Genomic DNA, 24997 nt, shown 5'->3' on the forward strand with positions numbered 1-24997 from the left:
CGCAAGTGTTCTTACAGATTCGCGTAAGATACAGTAACAGTACTATTTTCAAAAGAGTGAAGAACAAAAACTATATTATGTACAAAGAAGTTATGGTATTTATGTGAAAATTTGGAAAATGAAGTATCATAGTCAAAAGCCAAAAACATCAAAAATTACAGTTTCTATGTAAATCTTAGCTGTCACTTTGCATTGTCCAAAAAGCATGGTTAATAACATAAATGGCGCCATCACTGGGTATTTAACAACAAAAACCTGATGAGGAAATACCACAGATGCAAAACATTGTCCAGTTACAGATGTAGAAAACCTGATTTAAACTTTCTCATCTTTTCAACTTGATTTAAAATATTCAAAAATACTTTGCATTTAAAATGTCATGATTTTAAATAAAAATGTTCAAGGATCACTAAAAAATTAAGGCATTAGTTTCTTCATCTACATAAAACACACTGTAACATAATGAGTTTTCCTATTTCTCATTAGCACTGAATCAATTTTATTCACATGTGATTTTATTTTATTTCTTTCATTCAAAGCCAATTTAAAAGTATTCAGCTACTTTCAATGTATAAGCACAAAAGGATTCAATTGCTTTCCTACTAGTATAATTTTTTTAACTATATAACACATAGAAAAGCAGGCACATCAAGATTTACAGTTTGTTAATAAATACTTAACATTGAAAAAAATCCACCTGATTCACTGATATTTAAAAAGAAAGGATTTTCTGATTTACGATATTTTCTGAAATATGAGGCAGTTCCAAAAACTCAAATTTAATTAATTTTCTTTAAAATAAAGTGCTCAACAACTGTTTACAATAGCTAAGCTTTGGAAACAACCCAAATGCCCCAAAATAGATGACTTGATCAAGAAGATATGGTCTATATACACCATGGAATATTACTCAGCATTCAAAAAAGATAAACACATGCAATTTGCAGCAACATGGATGGTGCTGGAAGGGATCATGCTCAGTGAAATAAGCCAGAAAGAAAAAGAAAAATACCGGATGGTCTCACTCATAGCAGGAATCTAGAAAACTTAAATAAGGGACCAGGAAAATGAATAACTATAAGAAAGTGAAAATCAAAATCAACAAAAAACTATGAACCAGAGACACTCTATGGTGGGTGGGGGGTGGAGGGGAGGGATTGGGGTCAAAATAAGGGGGTTGCAATTGTATGGTGAATATAAAAATAAAATTTATTTAAAAAAAAAATAAAGTGCTCAACAAATGGAAAATATATCAGTGACTAGGAAAAGATAAATTTTATATGAACATCAATATAAATTGATTTAACTAATATTAATTGGTTCAAAATGAAATAATTTTAAATTTTAATAGTTTTTGACTTATATATAAACCACTCTATGAAAAGAAGCACCATAAGACACTTTATACAGCACAAGTTTACTTGGGTTTCTATAAACATTAATGGGAAAGCAAATATTTTTTAAAAAACACTATTTAATCAAAATATTAATTAAAATGTTTGATGAAGGATGATGCTAGAAAACAAAAGTAATCTTATATTTAGAAATTCCATAGAGGTTTTTCTTCTTAGAAAATTTTAGAATATTGCTATCCTTTTGCCAGGATATGGTCAGCATATTAAGTCGATTGTGGGTTGGGACTGTTTATATGGCTTATGTAAATCTAGATAAAGTATGTTACCACTGGCATCTGTTACCACTTTGGTAGTTTGGGTAGGTCTCAGCATGCAGCAGGCTTGGGTGGGCTCAACCAGTCTGTGTGACAAAAGTACAATACCTCATTGTTAAAGTCGCTGTTTACAAACTGATCAGTAAGCCCAATGTCTCGTCACACCAGTTAATTCCTAGAAAAGTTTATTTTAAATTTCACCCACAGTGGAAACATCAAAGGGTTAAACATCAAAGAACAACGAACAAATCCAACTTTCCACTTCAGAAAAAAAGAATATTAAGAATCATTTGTCATATAATGTTATAGCAGTAAATTTGTGATTAACAATATTTTTCAATAAAGATGACCGTATGAAAAACAAATATGAAAGCACTACTTTATATAAAGATTTCCTATTATTGAACAGTTCACTATAAATGACAATCTAGGTAAGCAGACCAGCATTAAAGTGAAAAATAAGACTTATCTGACAACATAAATTAAAAGTGAGATTCAAGACTTATTATAAATCACAATTTGGGCAGTCTAGTCAAAAGTTTGCCTGAAGTTAGTTACAACCAAATCAAAAGATATCAACTTGAAGATAAATTAAAATGAACCAAAATATATATGCTGTCCCAAGAACACATAAATTTGGGAGTACAAAATGCTCTTGCAAGACAAGCTATTCATAAAAAAAAAAAATGTTTTATAGAGTCTGAAAAAAAAAGTAAACAAGAAAATAGTTACATCAAAATGCAATTAGTTGATCAGCAGTAATTGGTATTCAAATGAAAAAGAAGTTTCAGGAAGGGAAACTTACAGAATACTAAGCACTCCTATCACAGCATGAACAAAAAGGTCCATCTCAGAAAAATACTTGAGGGTCCCTAACATCCAACTACCAGAATTTAAAAAGGAAAGGAAAGAGTACCTAACCATCACTTTAAAACCACTGTTAGGATTTTTAATTTTTATTTTGACTCATTCTCTGGGCATGTCTAGAAACATGTCATTTCAATTTTTCCCACACTTTTTAGAGACTATACTGTATCCTTAACACAGTACTGGGATGTACTATCTCATTCTCCATTGTGTGATCCTTCTTTATCAGGTCAGCTGAAGTTACAGTTTTAGCTTAATAGAATGAGTTCAGGCAGGCTGAATTTGATAAACCATGTGCTAGGCCCTCCAAAAGAGAGAAATTAAGTGCAGTATCAACTCCAGAGTCAGCATGAATAGCTGCATGACTCAGAAGTACAAAGTGGCCACATTTAGAAGAGTCAGACTAAGTGAGATCTGGGTTTATTGTAAAGAGCAAATGGGATAATAGATAGAAAGTGTCTGTCATGAGAGTCATGTGCTGCCAGTCCTGGTTTTAAGCCTTGAAAAAAGTGGAAATATCCAAATATTATATGTCCATATTTTAAAAGAAAATAATAAAGACATTTGATATAGGAATACATTAAATGGAGCCCAATATACAATTGTGCAAACAGGTAGATTGGTAAGGTGAGAGGCAAGGCTCACCTATTTCCATAAATTAAGGCCCTCAGATTCTAAGGAAGAAAATGTAGCAAAACCTTTAACCATATAAGTCAATTCAGTTCAGCTCAATAGTAGAAGATAAAGAAATAAAAATAGGTATTATTCCGTCTCAACTGATTCACAATCTAAAAGAGGTCACACCAAGCTACGGGCAAAGATGAAATCCAAAAAGTTCTTAAAACCAAAAAAAAAAAAAATTCATATATAAATGTAGTGCAACATATCAATTCTGAATTTGAGCTAGCTAGAAACTCTATAAACATTACTCTTGCATCACAAATAAATAGTCACATATTACAAGTTTCATTTCATCTTGAGGTTTCAAATCCCACTGGTAATGGGGCATAATATATGACATACCACATTAGTTTCTGAAAATACAAAGCATTTGAAATTCCATCACACATATAATCTAAATATTTCAGAGTAAGGGATGTGAACAATTTCTGCTTAAGATAAAAGAAAATAATTCTATGAAGAAGTAAACTACCTAAGGTAGTTTTACAGTTAAAAATGTTTACAGTTAAAAATTTTCTATCCATAAATTAGTATTTGCTTAGAACCTCTGAATATTTAATAATATAAAATCAATAACTCTACTTATATCATTGATTCTTGGAAAAGCAAAAGTCAATATACATAAAATGCCTTAAATGATGTCCAGCACAAATTAAGTACTCAATAAATAAATTTTATTAGGCACTATTATTCTAATAAAATACTTCTGATATTTAGTAGGCAAACAAGTGAATATATAGCTCAGATAGTTGGCTTCCCATATATATATTTGGTAATTTTATTTTTGAACAATTTAGGAGTTCTTTGTCCTATGTCCAAGGGTATTTCTGTTATCAAGACCTCAAAAATAGTATTCATGTCAGTCAAACAGGCAGGTAGTAATCTCGGTTTAGTAAACACGCATTTGGAGCTAGTAGAGCACAGTAAGATTTCAAGATCTTAATGCAATAAAGCTATTATTTAGATAGAAAATGACCCATAGAAAGACTGAAGTGCAGCCCAGGGGAATTAAAACTATAAGCTACTCAGCCAGTTTTTGTTAAATACAAACTGCATTCTGCATTGAAGGTCCCAGGTAATCACTATGCTGATGGCCAAGAGGCCCACAGTACTGTAGGAAAGCCCCAGAGCAGTGGTCCTCAATGTACATGAGAATCATCAGAATCACCTCAGATTTATTAGAAATGCAAGCCCTAGAGCAGAAGTAAGCTTCAGAGATTGATCTAAATCAGTTGTTTACAATCCAGTCAGACACATTCCTTTCCCTAAGAAAAAAGGCAGAATACTAAAACAAAGGAAAGGAGAAAACTAAAACAAAACAAACTCTAGAAATCAGACTGTGGAACTGAGGTTACCAGAGCTAGAGGGTGGCCATGGAAAACAAAGGGATAGGATCTTAAGGACTCTGGTGGAAGACTGTGGGTACCTTGGTGGTAGGTGCAGTGTAGTGACATGTATCTCAGGCTGTGTAATGCCATACCTCCAATACAGTGCTGTAAACTAAAGTTAAATGAAAAATAACACAACAGGGGCCTCCCTGGTGGCGCAAGGGTTAAGACACAACCTATGCAGTTTGCGGCAGCCACTGCAGCACAAGTTCGATTCCTGGTCAGCCAAAGAGCAACCCACGTGGTGAGCAGATCTCTCCTGACTCACCCGCTGCTCCCCTCAGCAGTGTACTTTGGTCAATCTTCCTGTTCTGTTCCCCACTCTCTCTCTGGTGAATCCTCTCACCCTCCACCCCATGCCTCTGGCCTGTACCCCAGCTCTTGCATGCATAAATAAACTTTAAAAAAAATACAACAAAAAAGATAGTTATAGCACCTAAAAAATAAAATAGCACCTAAAAAGCATATCAGAACATCTCTTACTGAATAAGAAAAACAATGTATCTGCAATTTTCAAAACAGCCCCTACAATTACACCAAAAATCAGGTTTTTATATAAGAAAACTGCATCCAAAACATGTAAGCAAAGTATTGAAATGTACAGACTCCTCAGTTGAACCACTCACCAACTATTTACAAAATAAATCATTTCCATTTTAACTAGGTAACAGAGATGACTTTACAAGAAACTAAACCAAGCTTTGTATTTCTTTGTGTTGAGAATGTAACCAACCATATCATGGCTTAGCAAACTTCTCCAGAGTGATGTTTACACATGGCCTGGCTTATATGTGAATCCACTTCAACATTCTGATTTATAGTTATAGATGATTTGTCTACATACAGATACAGAGATGCACAAATTATAGTACATTAATGGCTTGAAATACAATATTCTTGAAGTACAAAAAATTTGAGGGTAAATTAAAAGTACAAAGTACATCATGACCAGAGAAACAATTTCAATTTTAGAATGTGAACTAATTTTTGAATTGGTTTTCTCAAAATTTCAGAGTAAACTAGATCCATTCAAAATTCAGATTCAGCATTTCTTTCAACTTCAATCAACATCTGAATTTAGAAGTTTACTTCTCAATGAAAGCCTGAGCACACAGTTCTACTCTTCATCTATTTTCTAAGGAGTCAGTTACTAACAGATTGTAAAACACCACACTTGCTTCAGGATTGTGCTCTTGCTAGGACTGTATGTTTAAAACAGTGGTTCTGTCAGGAGACATCTTTGATGTCACTCCAGGGGGAGGGGAGGGAGGGTGAGCTAGTCTTGAACAAGCAAGTAGAGGCCTGATATACTGCTAAACCACCTACAGTGCACAGAATAGTCCCCTTACGAAAGTCACTAGGTTGAAAATGTCAATAGTGCTGGGGTTCAGACGCTCTACTTTAAATCACAGAGGCTGCAAATACACAGAATGAATATCTCATGTGCATCCACATTACAATCCTAGTACGACATCATGCACATTAATAAATGTGTTGATTATTAAATAAACTACTTCTGTGTAGCAGGATCTATGAATCATAGATATGAAAAACAAGAAAGGGATTATCACGTGTAATATCTAAAATGAGAAAAAAATGCAGTCTTTGTGAGAAATAAAAAGAATTAAATAACCATCCAGTCTAATTTCTCCACTCCTTAGGAAAAAAATTTCACTCATATGGTGTAGGGTAAGGAAAAACATCAGGCTTTTCTGCCCTCCCGCCATCAGGATAGATGATGGATCCTTGCGGTCCTGAATGCATGCCTGATGGCGGGCACCTGGAGTAGGGTGTGGGCATAGGTAGATGGGATTCACCTGGGCTGAGACTGGGCTTCTAAGGGCGGCATCACGGGGACGCCAGCAGAAGCTGAAAGAGAAGCCAAGAGCAGAGAAGCAGAGAGAACGCTGGAGAACCCAGAAAGAGTAAAGACTTGCTGGGGGAAGGGAGGCCTGCCAGCCTCCCGGCCCCCAGTGCCCCCGCCTGCTGTGTACCTGGTAAATCCCAATAAAAACTTGCAAAAAACCACTGAGGACTCTGACTCCTCTTTTACCCGGTCTGCTGGATATTAGGAAAACCTGCCCTGTGGTCCTGCCTCTACATATGGGAACTACTCTCTAATGTACTAATTTAACAGTGTTGGGGGTTAAAGGAACAGTCCTCTTAACACTAAAAATAAATATAGTATCTTTATATATTCATTAAAATCCATTTTATTTCTATTTTATTTCTAGTGTCAATATCCTTTACTTCTCCCAAATTAATAAAGTATTTCCTTCATAAAAACTAAAACCAATGTGACATAAATTGTAATAAGTGATATTTCACAAGCAGGAAACACAAAATAAAATGTAATTATTTTTCAGAAAAAAAGCAAATCACAGACCTCCATGGCCTACAGGCATTTATAATTCTGAGATTGCTGGGACTTAGAATGTCATGAGAAACTCTGAACTGGCTTACATTTTTTAAACACAGGAACAGACAGTCACAAGGCCAAACATACCTTTAATAATCGATTCAGCTGCATACAAATCTCGTTTGTAGGTCACCTAAAGGACAGATAAACCTCATTAGACTTAACAGAGCAGGAAAGAATGTGAAAGCAATAAAGTATGCCCCCAAGGAAATTCTTGGTTTTAGAGAAACTATAAACACATAATACTGACAATTTCTAAATTATAACAACAGCAAGGACTCACAGAAAAAGATACTGAATTTCTATAAATGACTAAAGATTTGCTTCTAAATCTTTGGACAAACTGAGATACTACGTGTCAGTAGATACCTAAATCATATTAACATAATAAATATTACACCAAAGAAATTGTGGTAGTGTTCAAATTAAAGTATTAGAATGATTATTTAAAAGAAAAATTTTATGAAGGAAGAGAAATAGGTAGAAATACTTTTACAACAAAAATCACTAACTGCACTTTAAGTTGAAATGAGGTCATTCTACAAGGTCATTTCACATTAAGAGGGAATTTCTTCTGAACTGAGTATAAGATTTACACAATACATAGCTCTTATAGAGAGAGCCAAGGTACCATCATGAAAACCCACTTTAAGAAATACTCACCAAATTAGTACCTTTCCACGACTATAATTTGGGACTTTTCCCCCCCAGATTAGCTCCTATCTTTACTTATACAGAGACTCTGTTCACCCCAAGTGACTCAGTCTACCTCCCCAAAAATTTCCCTGCCATGATATTATCCTGGCAGGTAAATCCTATTCCAAAATTATACCTTACAGTCCAAAGTTATATCTTGAAAGTTCAAAGTTAACTTTATATTGAAGTCAGGTTTCATTAATATTTGCCATTTAATGAGAAAATAATTGGTTTTATAAAAATTTTTACTATATACAGTAAACTTATAACAGAAAATAAGGGAAGATGTCTAGTCACCATAATTCTTTATTATTTGATGTTTTGAGGGATAAAACTGTATTCTAAATTAAAAATAAAATTGTAAGAAAACATATTCTTATTTTCAAATAGATTTTAATGATGGGCTTATAGAGTTAAAGAAAAATTAGTCTCAAACATTAAATGCTTTTTCTAGCATAGTTTTAAGACTTAAGGTTTTTGCATTAGAGTCAAGTTTTACAAGTAAGGTATGTGTTTTTATTACCTAAAGTTATTTTAATATTAAGAATATTAACTAATATTGAGTAATTAATTCCATAAGCCAGAAGGAAACACCAGTCTTTTGGTTTACTTTGACCTATAGGCTGTGGAAACATCCTATACACAGATTGTCTTTTTTGTTCTTTTTTTATTTTTATTTTCTAGATAAAACCTTATTGAACACAAGAACACTTCAATAAACATTGAATAAAGCAAACTACAGAGCATTTCTGACAAACTTGTTAAGGATTGGATTTTAAAAGAGTCTTTTTTTCTAAATAAAACTAACAGTTCAAAGAGAATACTACTGGAAAATGTTGTAATTCTGAATTGATGAACTATTCTTTTTCTTTCAAACTTTACGGTAATATGGGTTGTCCTTTCCTTATTTTTAATTTTAAAAACAGTTTAATAATCAGTTTTGAAATAGATTTTCTTCTGTCAGCAACATCTGTAGTTTTCTTTTGACCTTGCACAATACGTTATTATGGAAAATAATTCCTTTTTTAAAAAATCAGCCCTGTAATAATGGAAGAGAGCTTTAATCCTCTGATGTACCGGTTTTCCATGTTGTGCTAATTAAAGACTCAGGGGCCACCTAAAGACCAGTGGAGGAGCTCTGCACAGCTGAGGTTCCAAGCCTCACATCTGCCAATAACCCTAGTGTGGCTTAGTTTTTCTCCATTTTATTTGACTGTGCTTCTGTACAACATTTCATCTAAGTGCTTAATTTAAAAATTCTATAGAAGAGAAACCTCAAGTTGAGAACTAGTAGGATAGCATCTCCTCACTCTTAGGTTAGGATTCTCAGCTATCATAGGCGAGTTTTAGAGGAGTCAATCATATCTACTTCATAGTGCTCTGGGTAGAAAATCAAAATAATGAATGAAAAGGACTTTAGAGCCAAGTCTAGTTGGCCCTCCCCTTAAGTTAAACTATAACGTTCTCCCATCTTTCACCTCATAAGAGAATGAAAGAGGAACTCCAATAATTAGAAGAAAGCCAGAAACATTTAAATGCTGATGATATAAAATGTTAAATGAAATGGGAGAAAATATTTACATATCACACATCTGACAAAGGGCTGACATCCGAACACTACAAAGAAGTCATAGAACTCAATAAAAAGTGTACAAAGAACCCAATCAAAAATAAGCAGAAAGGTTAAAAAAGATACTTCTACAAAAAAGACATATAGATGGATAATGAAAAGTGAAAAAAATGTTCAACATCACTTATTATCAGGATGATGCAATTCAAAACTAGAATGAGATACAAACTTACTCCTGTGAGAATAGATTATATAATGTATATATATAATATAATTGTGTGTGTGTGTGTGTGTGTGTAGGCAAGGATGTAGAGAAAAAGGAAACCTCATACACTGTTAGTGGGACTATATACTGGTCCAGCCCCCATGGAAAATAATATAAAGGTTTCTCAAAATACTAAAAATACATCTATGATATGATCTATCAATTCTACTCCCAAGTATCTAAGTAAAGAATGCAAATACTAGATGAAAGGAATATATGCACTCCTATGTTCACTGTAGCACCACTGACAACAGCCAAGGTAAGGGAACAACGTAAGTGCCCAATGATAGGGGAACAGATTATAAAGATGTGGTGGGGTACACATACACAATAGAACACACTACTCACTGTAAAAAAAAATTAAAAAAAAAAAGATAAACTCTTGCCATTATGACAAAAAAATGGATGGAACTATAAGCTATTATGCTAAGTGAAATTAGTCAGATAGATAAAAACAAATACTGGAGGATTTCACTCTTATTTGGATAAAGAAAAACAAGACAAATCCCTAGAAATATGACTGCAGAATTGAGGCTACTGAGGTGGAGGAAGGGAGTGCAACGATCTATGGTAAAGCACTATGGTTGTTTTGATGGTGGTTTATAGTGTGGTGACACACATCTGAGGAGATATAAACCTGTTCTCCTAAAGCAAGCACAGTGTTGTAAACCAATGTTGGGTCAAAAAAAAATAGAATGTTTAATAGATGTAAATGTAGATGTGGGGAAATAGTTTATTATTTTCATCTTCATTTCATCAAATATTTCCATCTAGAAAATTTTTTTCATTAGATTGGATAACTAGATGAAAACCTCTAAAAAGAAATGTCACCACGTTTTATTTTTAATATTAAAAAGAGACTATTTTGATTCTTTTCTTTTTAACAAAGACGCTAGACTACTTGGATTTAAAAAAATATATAGCTTCGATCAAAAGGAATTCTTAAAAGCCAGACATTCCGCTAATAGTGTGATGAATCAAACACTGCAGACTAGACACTCCTCCAAAAGAACCACTTTCAGACAATGTAACATAATTGTTGAATTTCTTCACTAACTGGTTGTAAATCTTTTATTATGCCTTGTGAATGATTTTAACATTTAGAAACAAGAAGTCTGTTCAATTAGATCTGTATAGTGTAGTAAGCAACAAAGTATTTAAGTATATTGGGACAAAATATGATACAAATTAAAGGAAGTGAAATTCTGATGTGTAGACTAGACAAAATTTCATCCATTTAAGACTATGCTCACTAAGGCATGCCAAAGCATAGCCACTCAGGGAAAGCATGAGAGCCAATGCCTATTCACAGAAATAAATGGTATGCCCTTCTGCTCTTGGTAATTGCTAGATATGTCCTCTACCTTTCATAAGTCCTGAGAAATTTGTACTCACCCTTTACATCATTACAGGGATGAAACTCCTGGCTTCTAAGAGGCAGGGGAAAGAATTCTGCTCTGGACCTCCCTGGTGGCACAAGGGGTTAAGCACTGTGAAGTTATTGCAGCCTCTGCAACACGAGTTTGATCCCCAGCCAGGCAGGGAGATACCGACATGGCACAGCAGACCTCTCCTGATGTGCCCGCTGCTCCCCTCAGCAGTGTTTTCAGTCAGACTGCCTGTTCTGCTCCCCATTCTGTCTCTGGTGAATCCTCTCACCCTCCACATCTCTGGCATGTACCCCAGTTCTTGTATGCATATAATAAATAAATATTAAAAAAAGAATTCTGCTCCATATTGAATACCTCTCCTTTGTTTACTCCCTTGTTGTACAGAAGTGAAAGTTTTCTTGATTATGTCCAAATGTGTCATTACTCCTTCAGATTTCTGAACCATGTTCCAGGTAATTGGCCCAGATATCTGAGTACACAAACAGTTTTAGAAGAATTGTAATAAATATTTTATTTTAGATCTGTATTTTTTTTAAATGGCAGCATCATTGGAATTAATATAGAATCAGAACATTAATTTCAAAGTATACATCCCATTGCTTTTATCTGAACAGCAAATTAAATACTCTTTATTCATATAAAAAATGAGCACAAAACTTAGACTCCTATATTAAAGACAAACAAGTCATACAATGTCATCAAAAGAGATTAAATAGGAAAAAGATCAAGATGGTGAAAGAAGTGGCTCCTTTTTTGTTCTCAAGATTATCTAATATTTAGAAGGACACTACACCCAGAGAGTCCCGTGGATTCAAGTGATAGAAGAACATCCCTTGGACATCAGACAATCACACTTCATAGGACAGGATGTAGGTGGAAAGAAAAGGTAGGATGCTGTGGTTTGGGAAAGAGGATTCAAGAATGGGGCTGGCAGCTCAGCAAGGAGCCCTGGAGAGGGGAGAGCTTAATGGTGTAGTACTCACATGTTTGGCTATTGGGAAACTTGTGCAGAGGATCTGGAGTATACCCCACAAGTTAGGCTGGGTCCACAGTAAAAAGAACAAAGATAATTCAATGGCCTGAACTACCCTTTGACCACTCCTTAGGACCACTACTACCTACGGGTGGTCACTTCCAGCATACAGAAAGTAGAGTTGGGTCTGTATCCAGGCAAAGCCATACTTATATCAAATAAAATAGACATACAGCTACAAAAGGAAAAGAAACAGACTGAATCTATATGATGATTGTGGGGACAATACCTCAGGAGGACATAACACTCGCAAATACATATGCAACACACAAAGGATGATCAAAATATATAACGCAACTATTAACAATATAAAAACAGACATTTGAAGCAACAAAATAGTAGTTGGAGACTTGAATATCCCACTTTCATTAACAGAAAAATCAACCAAAGAAAATCAAAAGTAATCGTCTAAGTGAGGAATCAGACTACATAGGTTTAATATACATTAGACATTGCACCCCAAGAAAGTTAAGTATACATTCTTCTTAAGTGCACATGGGGCATTCTCCAGGATAGATCACATGTTGCATCACAAAACAACTGTGAATAAATTCATGAATAATGAAATCACATCAAGTATCTTCTCTGATCAAAATGGTATCAAATTAGAAAGCAATCACATAAAGAAAGTGGGAAAAACCTCAATTATGTGAAAATAAATAAAAGACTATTGAAAAACTCCTGGGAGTGTGAGGAAATGAAAAATTACCTGGAGATAAACCAAGATGAAGATTTGTGCTACAAAAACCTACTGAGTTGAGCAAAAGCAGTCTTAAGAGGGCAAGAATATGGAAACAAAAGCCTATTCAAGAAAGAAAGATCTCAAATAGTCTACCCCTGCACCTTAAGGAACTAGAAAAAGAAAAACAAACAAAACCAAAAGACATCAGAAGGAAGAAAATAATACAAGAGCAAAAATAAAGTAGAAATCAAAAACCGTCCAAGAGGTCAATGAACCCAAAAGCTAGTTCTTTGAAAAGAAAATAGACAAACAGATAAAAAGAGAGGAAATGCTAATAAACAGATTCATAAATGAAAGATAAATTGCAACAGACAATTCAGAATTAAGAGAATTACATGGGACTACAATGTACTTCTTTTTTAAAAGATGTATTTTGTTTATTTATGCATACTAGAGCTGGGTTGTAGGCCAGAGGAGCAGTGGGGAGGAGGGGGTGAGAGGATTCACCAGAGACAGAGTGGAGAGCAGAACAGGTAGATCTACTGAAATACACTGCTGAGGGGAGCAGCAAAAGAGATAGGAGAGGCATGTCCTGTCCCGTGGGTTAGATCCCTGGCTAGAGATTGAACTCATGCTGCAGTGGCTGCTGATAGCTTCATAGTGCTGAGACTTACCCCTTGCACCACCAAGAATGTATATCTTATCCAATGAATTGGATAACCGAGAATAAATGGACAAGTTCTTAGCTGACCTCCCAAGATTGAATCAGGAAGACATTAAAAAACTTACCAGAACAATTACAACTACAAGCAAAGAAAATTTAAATAATGATCACATTTTCAAAAAATCAAATACCCAGGACTAGATGGTTTTACCAATGAGTTCTACCAAACCTGCAAAGATAAAATAAACTATTACCACCCTTCTCAAAATGTTTCAAAAAATTAAGGAAGAGGGAATACTTACAAACATTTTATGAGGACAACACAAATGCAGGCAAGGACATTCCAAAAAATAACACAACAGACCAATATCCCTGATGAATACTAACATAAAAATCCTCAACAAAATCTTAGCAAACCAAATTAAACAATATATCTTGACCAAATGGGACTTACTACAGGAACACACAGTTGTGCCAACATCTGTAAATGAATCAATGTCATTCACCTTATCAACAAAAGTAAAGATAAAAATCATATGATCCTATAAGCCAATAAAGAGAAACCATTTGATATGATTCAAAATCCATTTACAATATAAACTCTCAAAAATTGGGGATAGAAGGAACATACTTCAATGTAATAAAGGCCATATGTGACAGACAGCTACCATCATACTCAATGGTGAAAACTGCAATATTTTCCTCTAAGATCACGTACAAGATACCGATGTTCACTTTCAACACTACTGTTCAACAAAGAATTGGAAGTCTTAGTTGGAGCAATTAGGCAAGGGAATGTTATATCAATACAAAGAAATCAAATTGGAAAAGCACAACTTTTTCAATATTTGCAGATGACATGAAAATATACACAATAAAACCCCAAAGAGTCCACTAAAAAATTAGGAACAATAAATCAGTAAAGTAGGCTACACAATAAATACACAAAAAAAGTCACATTCTTATATGAAAACAATGAACTATGATAGGAGAGAAAGAAATCAAGGAAACTATCCCATTTACTTTAGTAACAAAATGAAATAAATACCCAGGAATAAACCTAACGAAGGAGGTGAAAGACCTATTTAATGAAAACTACTGCATGTTGCTAAAGGAATTAGATGAAACAAGGAAATGAAATGATATTCATGCTCATGGATCAGAATTAATATTGTTAAAATATCCCTCTTGCCTAAAGTAATAAAATCATTGCACTCCCCATCAAAGTTTCAATGGGGGCCTCCCCAGGTGGCGCAGCGGTAGAGCACTGGGCTGCAAAGCTGCCCACAGCATCTGCAGTGCCGGTTAGATCCCCGGCCGCTGGCAAGGGTCCCACTTAGCGCGACAGACCTCTCCTGCCACGCCCGCTGCTCCCCTCAGCAGTGTATTTCGTCAGTCTGCCTATTCTGTTCCCCGCTCTGGCTCTGGTAAATTCTCTCACCCTCCCACGCTTCTGACTGTACCCAGCACTTGTATAAATAAATAAATAAATCTTTAAAAAAAAAAAAAAGTTTCAATGGCATTATTCAAAAAATTGCAACAAAAATGACTTAAATTTATATGGAGCCATAAAAGACTCCAAATAGCCAGAGCAATCCTGACACACAAAAAAATATAAGAGCAGAAGTATCACACCCCAGACATCAAAGTATATTACAAAGCTTCAGTAATCAAAGTAGGTGGTATTAGAATAAAAGTAGATACACAGATCAACAGAATAGAATCAAGAGCCTACTAATAAGCCCACATTGATATGGAGAGTAGATAAAGACAAAGAAGTCCAAAGAATACAATGGAGAAATGAAAGCCTCTCAAAAATGGTGCTGGGAAAACTGGATAGCCATATAAAAAAGAATGAAGTTAGACCACTATCTCATACCAAACACACAAAAAATATTGAAAATGGATTAAAGACTTGAATCTAAGTCTCCAGACCATAAAATACAAAGGAAAAAACATTGGCAGGACAATTTGAGACATTAAATTTAAAGATGTCGATGGGGACTTGACATCAAAGTAGTGGAAATTGAAACAAAAAAAAAATGGTACTACATTGAAGTTGAAAAAACTACACATCAAAAGAAACTATCATTAGAAATAAAAGACACCCTACATGGGAAGAGATATTTGCACATCATACATCATGCAAGGGGCGAATGTCAAGAAAATGAGGTATACATACACAATGGAACACTACTTGGCTATTAAAAAGGGGTGAGGAGGGTGAAAAAAAAAAAAAAAAAAAAAAACCACAACAGAAATTTACTGCTTCACACTCCTGGGGGCTAAAAGTCTAAAATCCAGGTGTCGGCAAGACCAAGCTCCCTCTGAAGCATTTAGGGAAGAATTCTTCCCAGCCTCTTCTGAAGTTCCTTGTGGTTGCTAGCTATCTTGGTTTTCCTTTGCTTGTAAGTAACTTCACCCCAATTCTGCCTGCATTGTCATTGGTATTTTCCCTTTTTTGGCATTTTCCTTTTATCTGTATATCTCTTCAGTTCTCAGATAATGATATGGGGCAACCCTATGCTAATAAGACCTCATTTTTAACTTCATTAGGTCTGCAAAGTCTTTTCATATAATGAAAAGATGACATTCACAGGTGCAAGTGGTTAGGACTTGAGCATACCTTTGGCAGAGAGCAAGGATAGGTACACAGCTTAAACTACAATAGCATGAATGTTTGACGTGAGTCACCAAGAGAACAAAGAGAAGCACTTTGGAAAGGCCAATCACAGTGTCAGTGCCCTGGCATTTGTCTCACTTTAAAGGGAAGCAGAATGCCAAGAAGTATCTGAGAACTAACACTGTGTTGTTAAAGGAAGCAGTGAAATATGAGAATTTTACAAAAAAAAAAAAAAAAAAAAAAAAACCCAGAACAAAACACTGAAATGAACTCATGAAGATGGAGTGGAAAATTCAAAGAACAATATGCAGCTTCTCTTTCATCTGTAGACGTCAGGGTGCTCTTCAAGTTCAACAAAGGATGATGCTCCCTGGTGGTCTAGTGATTAGGATTCAGTGTTCTCATAACTTGGTTGAAGGTTCAGAATATCCACAAGATGTAAATAATAACACATCTGAAGATGTAACAATGACACCAGAGAGCACTGATATATGAGAAATAATACAACATCTCGGAGTTTTATTTTTTATTTTTAACTGAGTCTTCAAATTAAGTCTAGAAGATAATCAAAGGGAAGTCTAGTGAGATCTGAGTAAGGACCTTTAACAAAACATGCAATTGGTTAACTACCAAAACTCCACAGTTATTTTATGTAACACCATCTGAGCCATACATAGAAAATGATAAACAAAATGATTACAATGCTTTCTTTCTGGGTTGGTGACACTTGGATGTCCATTAATGAGCAATTTGGTATGACTCTTCTCTACCAGGCAATAATCCAAGGCATGTCAATATCTGGAATCTTAAAATTCAGCAAGTATATTCTGAGAACATCTTGGCATGTAGCAAGACTCGTCATATTGCTCTAAAAAATACCTAATCAACTCATGGCTTTCTTTTTTGTTTTGCAATCAATGAGAAGATATGTTTCTATATTCATGTAATTTTGTAATTACGATGGATCTTTACTAATCAGATTCAGGTGGATGCTTTAAAAATATTACATCCATTATCTCAAAAGCAGCAATACTTACTTCAAAATCATGAAGTAGCATACTGTTCAACACATTTCTCCCTAATGAAACAAGAGAGCATCAAACTCCAAAACATCCTACGTCTCAACAGTAAGCAGTACCATGATAATGCCAAAACCACTTCATTCCCTCAAAAAAAAAAAAAAAAAAATTGCCACTAGAAGATTTGGGCCTTTTTTTGACGCAGAAAAACAATTCTTTATGGGGAAAACCTTACCCAGCCACCTAACCCATGGGTCAGAACTGTGGCAGATATTACTCAAGCCAGGTAAATTCATTCCAAGGCCTAGAATGAAATGTTGCTATTATGGGAAGCAGAATGTATCTTCCATCCAGTTTACTATCAGGATAAGTATAAGGATCCTTTTTAGAGAGTGTAAGTATATAGAAAGAATCCCCGCAAATGTAAATAGAACAATCTTATAGCTAACATGAAGCTTATATAGAAAAATTATCTCAAAGAAAATTTTCATGAAACTGGGGAATACAAATATCATTTTCTGAAGACTCAGAAAATGCAGTGAGACTCAACACTTTTAATGCATGCAGACACACTCACACGCCCACACATACACCCCTACCTTTCTCCTGGACATATTGTTTCATATGAAAACAATTATTTATAGATTACTTTTCCATCTTCTTAAGAATATGCAAAATATTTCTATTTACAGAATGTCCCTAGGAATGACAAAAACAGAAAAGACTAGAGCCAAATACCAACTCCCTTACCTTCCACAGGTCTGGTGATCCTTCCACAAGTTTGGCTTTAGTGTGACAGTATTTTAGGGCCAGTTGCAAACACTCAGTTCCAAATTCCAAGTCATAGTCACTGCACTGGGTAGGGGAGAAAAAATAACAGACTAAAATTTAATTTTAAATAAAACTAAATCTTTCATTTCATAGTCAATTACATATACAAAAGAAATTGCCTACTGATTAATGAGGTTATAAATGATTGTCCAGTGCCCTAAAACCCAAGCAAAACAAATATAAGGTAGAAATGTTGCAAACATCAGTTTTGAACTTCCTCAATAGTTTCAGGTGTCAGGTTAATACTTTCTTTTCGTTGCTCAAAGCTACCTTTCAAAAAGTATTTCTAAAATGCCTGAAGGAATGGCTAAAGATTACCATAGAAAAACTTGATTTAATAAATAAGTATGGCAATAAATCCCAAATTCTCTGTCTATATCAAAATATTTTCAGGTCACAGTTTTTAATATTTAAAATACCAGTATGTCCTTTTTCAAAGGTTTATATTTTTTTATTCTGAACATAGAAACAGTTCAGCCTTTCAATGTGAGAAAAATGTAAAGGCCACTCAGAGATCTGGTAAAATATAAATACCATTTTTATCATTATACAGAACCATCAAAATGATCAACATAATATAATTTAGCTGAATAAAATCCAAGTACCTATAATGTCCGAGCTCTCCACTAAGTAACAACATATGAAAATGAGACTTATACTGGGACTTCAAAGAACTCAAGTCTAGAAGGGACTAGTTCTGTAATGAATAATTTGGCAACAGAATGTCATAGATGCAGCACCAGAAGAAGGCCTTTAAGTAATAAGAGGAACAAAATACTTAATTCTGTGGGAGGGCATCAGACAAAGTCTACCAGAAGAAATGATCTCTCACTTCCACTTTAAAGAAGGAGTAAAACTAGAGGAAGAGATTTAAGGCAAAAGGCATCTGGCAGATTTGCATTTTGGGAAGAGTACATCTATGTAAGAAAGCATGCAAAAAAAGAAGTAAACGTGAATATGCACATAGCACCCTTGGCCAGTGCTGTTTTATTGTACCAGAAGCTATAAAATATAAATGTTATATTTTGTGAAATTAATGGCCATGAAAACAAAGCCATCAAATACACAGTCTCAAACTTACCAGAGCAGTCCTAATCTATATTCTGTTCTGTTAAACTATATGTTTCCTATGTATTTTCTTTTTTATAATAGTGTCACTAAGAGCAGTTATAGTCAAATAAGATAGTTCTTGTTAAATCTCCTTTTGTATTTCTAGCAATGTCCACAATGTCTTGTCTAGTATTATGTGAGTGAAATACATGTACAGTGAACAGAATTCTCTATAATTCATAATTAAATCCCAAAGATGACTAGTAATTACTCTTTTCCCAATTCTTTGCAGAGGCAATATATCTACCATCCCTGGGCAACTTTAGAAGTGTTCATACAGTATGTACTGAGAACAGCAATTTTCTCTTTATCTCGGGTGTTTGGGTGAGAATTATATGCCTACCACTCAGTGTATAAACTGAGAAGGCAATAGTCTAAACCAAATTGTTTGAATTCTTCAGTACTGCAATCACCAAGGTCAATGAGAAACATGGCAAATAAAGGCTCAGACATAAGAAATGTATACAGAAAATAGAGGATGAGCAATCTTGACAGAAAGAGTAATCGTTCATTGTAAAAAAAATGTTATTCATTGTATAATCTAACATAACTTTTATGGTAGTTTAATATTTTTTGCAATAAAACCTTTCTAGTTCAAAAATACATGTTTAATGAAAGATTAAATTCTGATTTTGTTTCTAAAAAACATTAATGATGAATTTCTACTTTTATCTGGGATATGGAAAACTGGAAAAAGTGATGGTCATATAAAATAGCATTAAAACTAATGCTACTTTCAACGGGATGCTAACACCAGTTCATCTGGCAGAATACAAAAGAAACAGACACTGGATACAGAAAGGTTAAGAAGATAACAGCTAAAAATACCAACAGATTGCTGAAGACTGACTGGAGGCAACTTGGAGAACATAAACTCTTTCCAAGCCACAGACACAATAGGAATTTATATCCATTTGCAAATTCTTCCTCAGCAACCTATGACAGGCTGTTCATGAAGTGAAAACATTTTAAGATGAGTGATTAAATGTATTTTATAATTTGATACAATCAATGAACAAAAGTATGAGCTAAATTGTGGTGATTAAAAAAAGTGCTAACCAAATCCAGAATCAGTCAGAAAAAGAACAAAGAACACATATAACAAACAGAAAAATGAGCAGCAAGGTTCTAGTAGTCAAAGAAGGTTAATAATGAAAGTGTAACTGCACAAATTGTCAACAGTTACTATATAGCATGGGTGTATAGTGCTATTACTGATCAGGAGAGATACAAACTAATTCTCTAAACTTGTTGCCAAAACAGTGTCATATAACATTCACCCCAGGCAGAAGTCCTGAGGACACTGTTTCAGAGGTCCCCAAGTACACAGTCTAGTGCAGTCATGTGAAGCTCAGACTCAAGAAAACCTACCAAATCAAATCAGCCTTCAACACATAAATGAGCAGAACCACAGATTTAAGTGAAACCCAAGGAAAGACTCCAACATGAAAGCTAAGGTCATAAAGTATTTTGGAAGAAACAGAAACTATGACATTAAATATATATATACTTAATAATCCCAGAAAGGTAAAGAATTAAATAGGAGAAATCCAAGAGAAAAAGTAAGATAATTAGATGACTTGACCACAAAGTCCAATATATTGAGAAGGGAGAGGGGTAGAGAGAAAATTAGGATGAAGAACAAGACAGAGTACCAAATAATTTTTTAATTGCAATAATGAAGAACATGAATTTCCAAATTAAAAGGACTTAGGGAATATAAAAGCTAATAGATGAAAATACACCAAAGACAATTAACAGCAACAACAAAAGTCTCTTATAAAGTAGCAGGAATTCAAAGTGGTTGGAACTTCTTAATAGCAACAGTGAGAATCAGAAAAGCAATAGAACAATTCTTCATACTTTTTAAGGTAATGATTATCAACATAAACTTGTACTCCCAGAAAAGCTATTGATCAATGAAGTTTGAGAGCAGACTACAGAGTTCTAGAAACACTCAAGGTCTAAACAAAAGTTTAGTTCCTATGCACTCTTTTTTTTTATTCTGAGTATTTTTATTAGATATTTTTAGACAAGTTCGGGTTTACTGAAAAACTGAGCAGAATATACAGATATTTATTTCGCAAATACTTCCTATACTCACACATGCACAACCTTTCCCACTATCAAAATCTTGCACCAGATTTAACATTATCACCCAGAATCCAAAATTTACATTAGGGTTCACTCCTGCTGTTCCACATGCTATGAGTTACCTCAAATATATAATAATAGCATGTGTCCATCATACAGAGTATTTTTGCTGCCTCACCAATTCTGTGCTCTTCCTATTCATCCCTCCTCTCCACCCCCAAACTCTGTCAACCTCCAAACTTTTTACTTTCTCCATAGTTTTGCCTTTTCCAGGATGTCATATAGTTAGAATCATAGTCTTTTCATGGACTAATAAATCATTTCTTTCTAATACTGAATTAATATTCCATTGTCTGAATGTACCAGAGTTTATGTAAGCAATCATCTATTGAGGACATTTGATTGCTTCCAAGTTTGGGCAATTATAAATAAAGCTGGTATAAATATTCACATGTAGATTTTTGTGTGGACATAACTTTTCAATTAATTTGGGTAAATGCTAAGCAACATGACTGCTGAAGCATGTGGTAATAATGTTTAGTTTTATAAGAAACTGCTAAACTATCTTCCTGTGGATGTACCATTCTGCATTCCCAACAACAATGGATAAGAGTTCCAGTTGTTCCACACTCTTACCAGCATTTGGTGTTGTGTCTTGAATTTTGACCATTTGAATAGGTGTGGAGTAGTATCTCACTTTAATTTGCATTTTTCTAATAATAAATGATGTTAACCATCTTTTCATATGCTTAGTTGGCATCTGTATATCTTTGTTGATTTGTCTTATAAGATATTTTGCCTGGGCCTCCCTGATGGTGCAGGCAATTGAGTGCTGCACTGTGAAGCTGTCTGCAGCCTCTGCAGCATGGGTTCGATCCCTGCTAGCCGTTGAGAATCCCACATGGTGCAGCAGACCTCTCCTGTCTCGCCTGCTGCTCCCCTCAGCAGTGTGGTTTCGTCAGTCTGCCTGTTCTGTTCCCTGCTCTGTCTCTGGTGAATCCTCTCATCACCCTCCTGCATATCTGGCCTGTACCCTGGTTCTTGTATAAATAAATAAATCTAAAAAAAAAAAAAGATATTTGGTCTTTGAGTTATTCATTTTCTGGTAGTGAGTCCTTTGTATATTTGGGGTAATAGTACTTTATCAGATGTTTTTTACAAAGATAGCCTGTCAAGTTTGACTTGTCTTCTCAAAGACTTTTGCAGAGAAAAAAAATTAAGTCAAATTTATCAATTATTTCTTTCATATGTAATACCTTTATTGTATCTGAAAAGTCAGTCCTCTACACTCATTAGCTAGGTTTCTTTGCTATAGTCTAGGAGTTTGATGAAAGTTTTGTTTTTACACTTATGTCTATGGTACATTTTGAGTTCATTTTTGTGAACAGTGTAAAGGAGGGGGCTGGTGCTAATATAAATTGTATTATGTTTCAAATTTCAAATTCTATTCACTGTTGCTGGTATACAGGGAAACAATGAACTTCAGTATATTGATCTTGTATCCATGCACTTTCAACAATCACTTATTATTCCAGGTGTTTTTTGTTGACTAATGTCAATTTTCTATGGAGATAATCATGTCATCAGCAAAGGCAGACAGTTTTATTATGTCTTTCCCAGAGTACTTACCTGTGCTAGTCATTAGCTAGAAATTCCAGAGTGATAGTGAAAAAGAATGGCTAGAGGGGTCATAGTTGCGATGTTCCTGATTTCACCATAAAGTGTGATGTGCACTGTAGGTTTTGGTAGCTATTATTATGATGAAGTATTCTTTTTTAAATCATTGTTAATTTTGTAACAGTAATTTCTCCCTCAGGTATGGTCACTGTAATTCTCCCACCACCAAAGCATCCTAGTCCATCACCATAGTCCCTTTCTTGTGATCTTTCTGCCCACACACCCCGACTCCACCCCCATGCACTCCCACCCATTTTCAAGCAAGTTCTGATTAATCCTAGTTTGCTAGGATTTTTTATCATGAACAGTGATATATTTTGTCAAAATATATCATCTAACGAAATGATCGTTTGATTTTTTTCTTCTGTTTGTTGATGTATTATAAAAATTTGGTTTCTTAATTTTAAGTAGACTAAAAGTCGGGAATAAATCCAACTTAATTTTTAGTCTTGAATTCTTTGTATATATTATTGGATTGTGTTTGTTAATATTTGGAGGATATTTGCATGTATGTTCATAAGAAATAATCAGCATGCAGTTTTTTGTTTTAAAACTGAAAATGTCTTTACTGGTTTTGGTATTTGCAAAATGATAGCCTCATAGAATGAGGAAGTTCTTCCTCTGGTTCCATTTTCTGAAAAAGATTAGCAACTTGGCATAATTTCTTACCTAAATGCTTATTAGAATTCATGACTGAACCCATAGGTGTTCATTGCTTTCCATTTTGGAAAGTTAACTAATTATTCGATTTATTTTATATTGGTCTATTCAGATTGCCTACTTGTATGAATTCTGGCTGATTCTGTTTCTCAAGGAAGCAATACATTTCACTAAATCATCAAATTTGTGGACATAAGGTTGTTCACAATACTTCTCAATTGTCCTTTTATGTTCACGAAATCTATAAAGATATCTCCTATTTCATTTCTAATGTAGGAAATTTGTACCTTCTCTCCTTTTTTCTTAGCATGGATTATAAATTTTATGATCTTTTTCTCTTTTTCTAATCTCCCCACATAAAAGTTTAATCACTAGATCTTTCTTCTTTTCTAATGTAAATATATTCAATGCTACATATTTCCCTTCAAGCACGGCTTTGTTGAATCACCAAATTTTAATCAATAGTATTTTCTTTTGTATTTAGCTCAAAATGTTTATTTTTTCTTGAGATTATGTGATGGCTGTGTTATTAAGAAGGATATTGTTTAATCTCCAAGCATTTCAGGATTTTCCATCTATCTTTTTGTTACTGATCTCTAGTTTAATTGTGCTCTGATAGAAAAAGTTATATGATTTCTATTGCTTTAAATTTGTTTAGGTATGTTTTATGGCCCAGAATGTGATCTGTTTTCATAAATGTCTCATGTAACCTCAAAGAAATGTGCATTCTGGTATTGCTGCATGAAGTAGTTGACCAATGTCAATATTATACAGTTGATTGATGGTGTTGAGTTTACTGTGGATAAGTTAATTAATCTATTCCTCATTTTTTTTTCATTTTCAGAAATGGAAAATAAGAGTTACTTAAAAGAACATAATAGTTATATGAAGAGTATGAAATATACTTTAAGGCTCTTCTTTGATAAAGTCTAGGTAAATACTGGTTACTTTAAATATTTAACCATACCAAATGGGGCTTAAAAAGTAGCGAGAAGCTACTCAGTACTATTCAATGAGAGGACTGTAGAGTTTTATTTTCTCCATAGGAATATTGGGTATAGTTATTATGAGGTTTAACATCTTTCCTTTTACTTTCTCTGAACACCAAGTTTCCATTTAATGAAATGAGAGAAAAATTAGCAGTGAAATTGGAAGAATAAAGACTAAAATGGAAAAAATGGGTTTAATGTATAACTAATATCTCACAATTGTGACAATTAGAATGAAGAAAATTCTCTACCCATTTTGAAAAAAGTTCTATAAATTACACACAAATGATGTCTTATTGTGTATATGATGCTTTTCTGTTTTTTTTTTCTTTCTTTGCAGCAGTAAGGTTGTAACTGTTCAATGTTAAAGTAAATACAATAGATACCACACACCCCATACTATTCAACCCATGGGCATCACCCTGTAGCTAACCTCGCTCATCCTTTCTAGTGCACGATCTTCTCTCTTATGCAACAGTAAACTCAAACTCATTACCCAGAATGTTCGTCACCTCCTAGATTTATTTAAAGGAATAGTAATTGTTGTCTACCATTATTCCTGACTGGTTATCTACTCCTTTTCCCATCACCGCTTACTACAGGGCAAGAAGGCAGGGTTAACATTGCAGAATCTCATTGTTCTTTTTCTATACAAAACCATCTGTGCCC

General features: G+C 34.3%; 1 protein-coding gene across 1 annotated transcript in view; it reads right to left on the reverse strand.

The window, feature by feature from the left end:
* Window positions 1–24997, reverse strand: part of CRPPA (CDP-L-ribitol pyrophosphorylase A) — a 268036-nt gene that overhangs the window by 166044 nt on the left and 76995 nt on the right. The window contains 2 exon segments of the mRNA XM_054692405.1: window positions 7112–7157; window positions 17718–17822. Of these exon segments, the coding sequence (XP_054548380.1) occupies window positions 7112–7157; window positions 17718–17822 (151 nt within the window).

This window comes from Talpa occidentalis, unplaced genomic scaffold (genome assembly GCF_014898055.3).
Source record: "Talpa occidentalis isolate TD23 unplaced genomic scaffold, MPIMG_talOcc4v2.1, whole genome shotgun sequence".
NCBI classification, from domain to species: domain Eukaryota; kingdom Metazoa; phylum Chordata; class Mammalia; order Eulipotyphla; family Talpidae; genus Talpa; species Talpa occidentalis.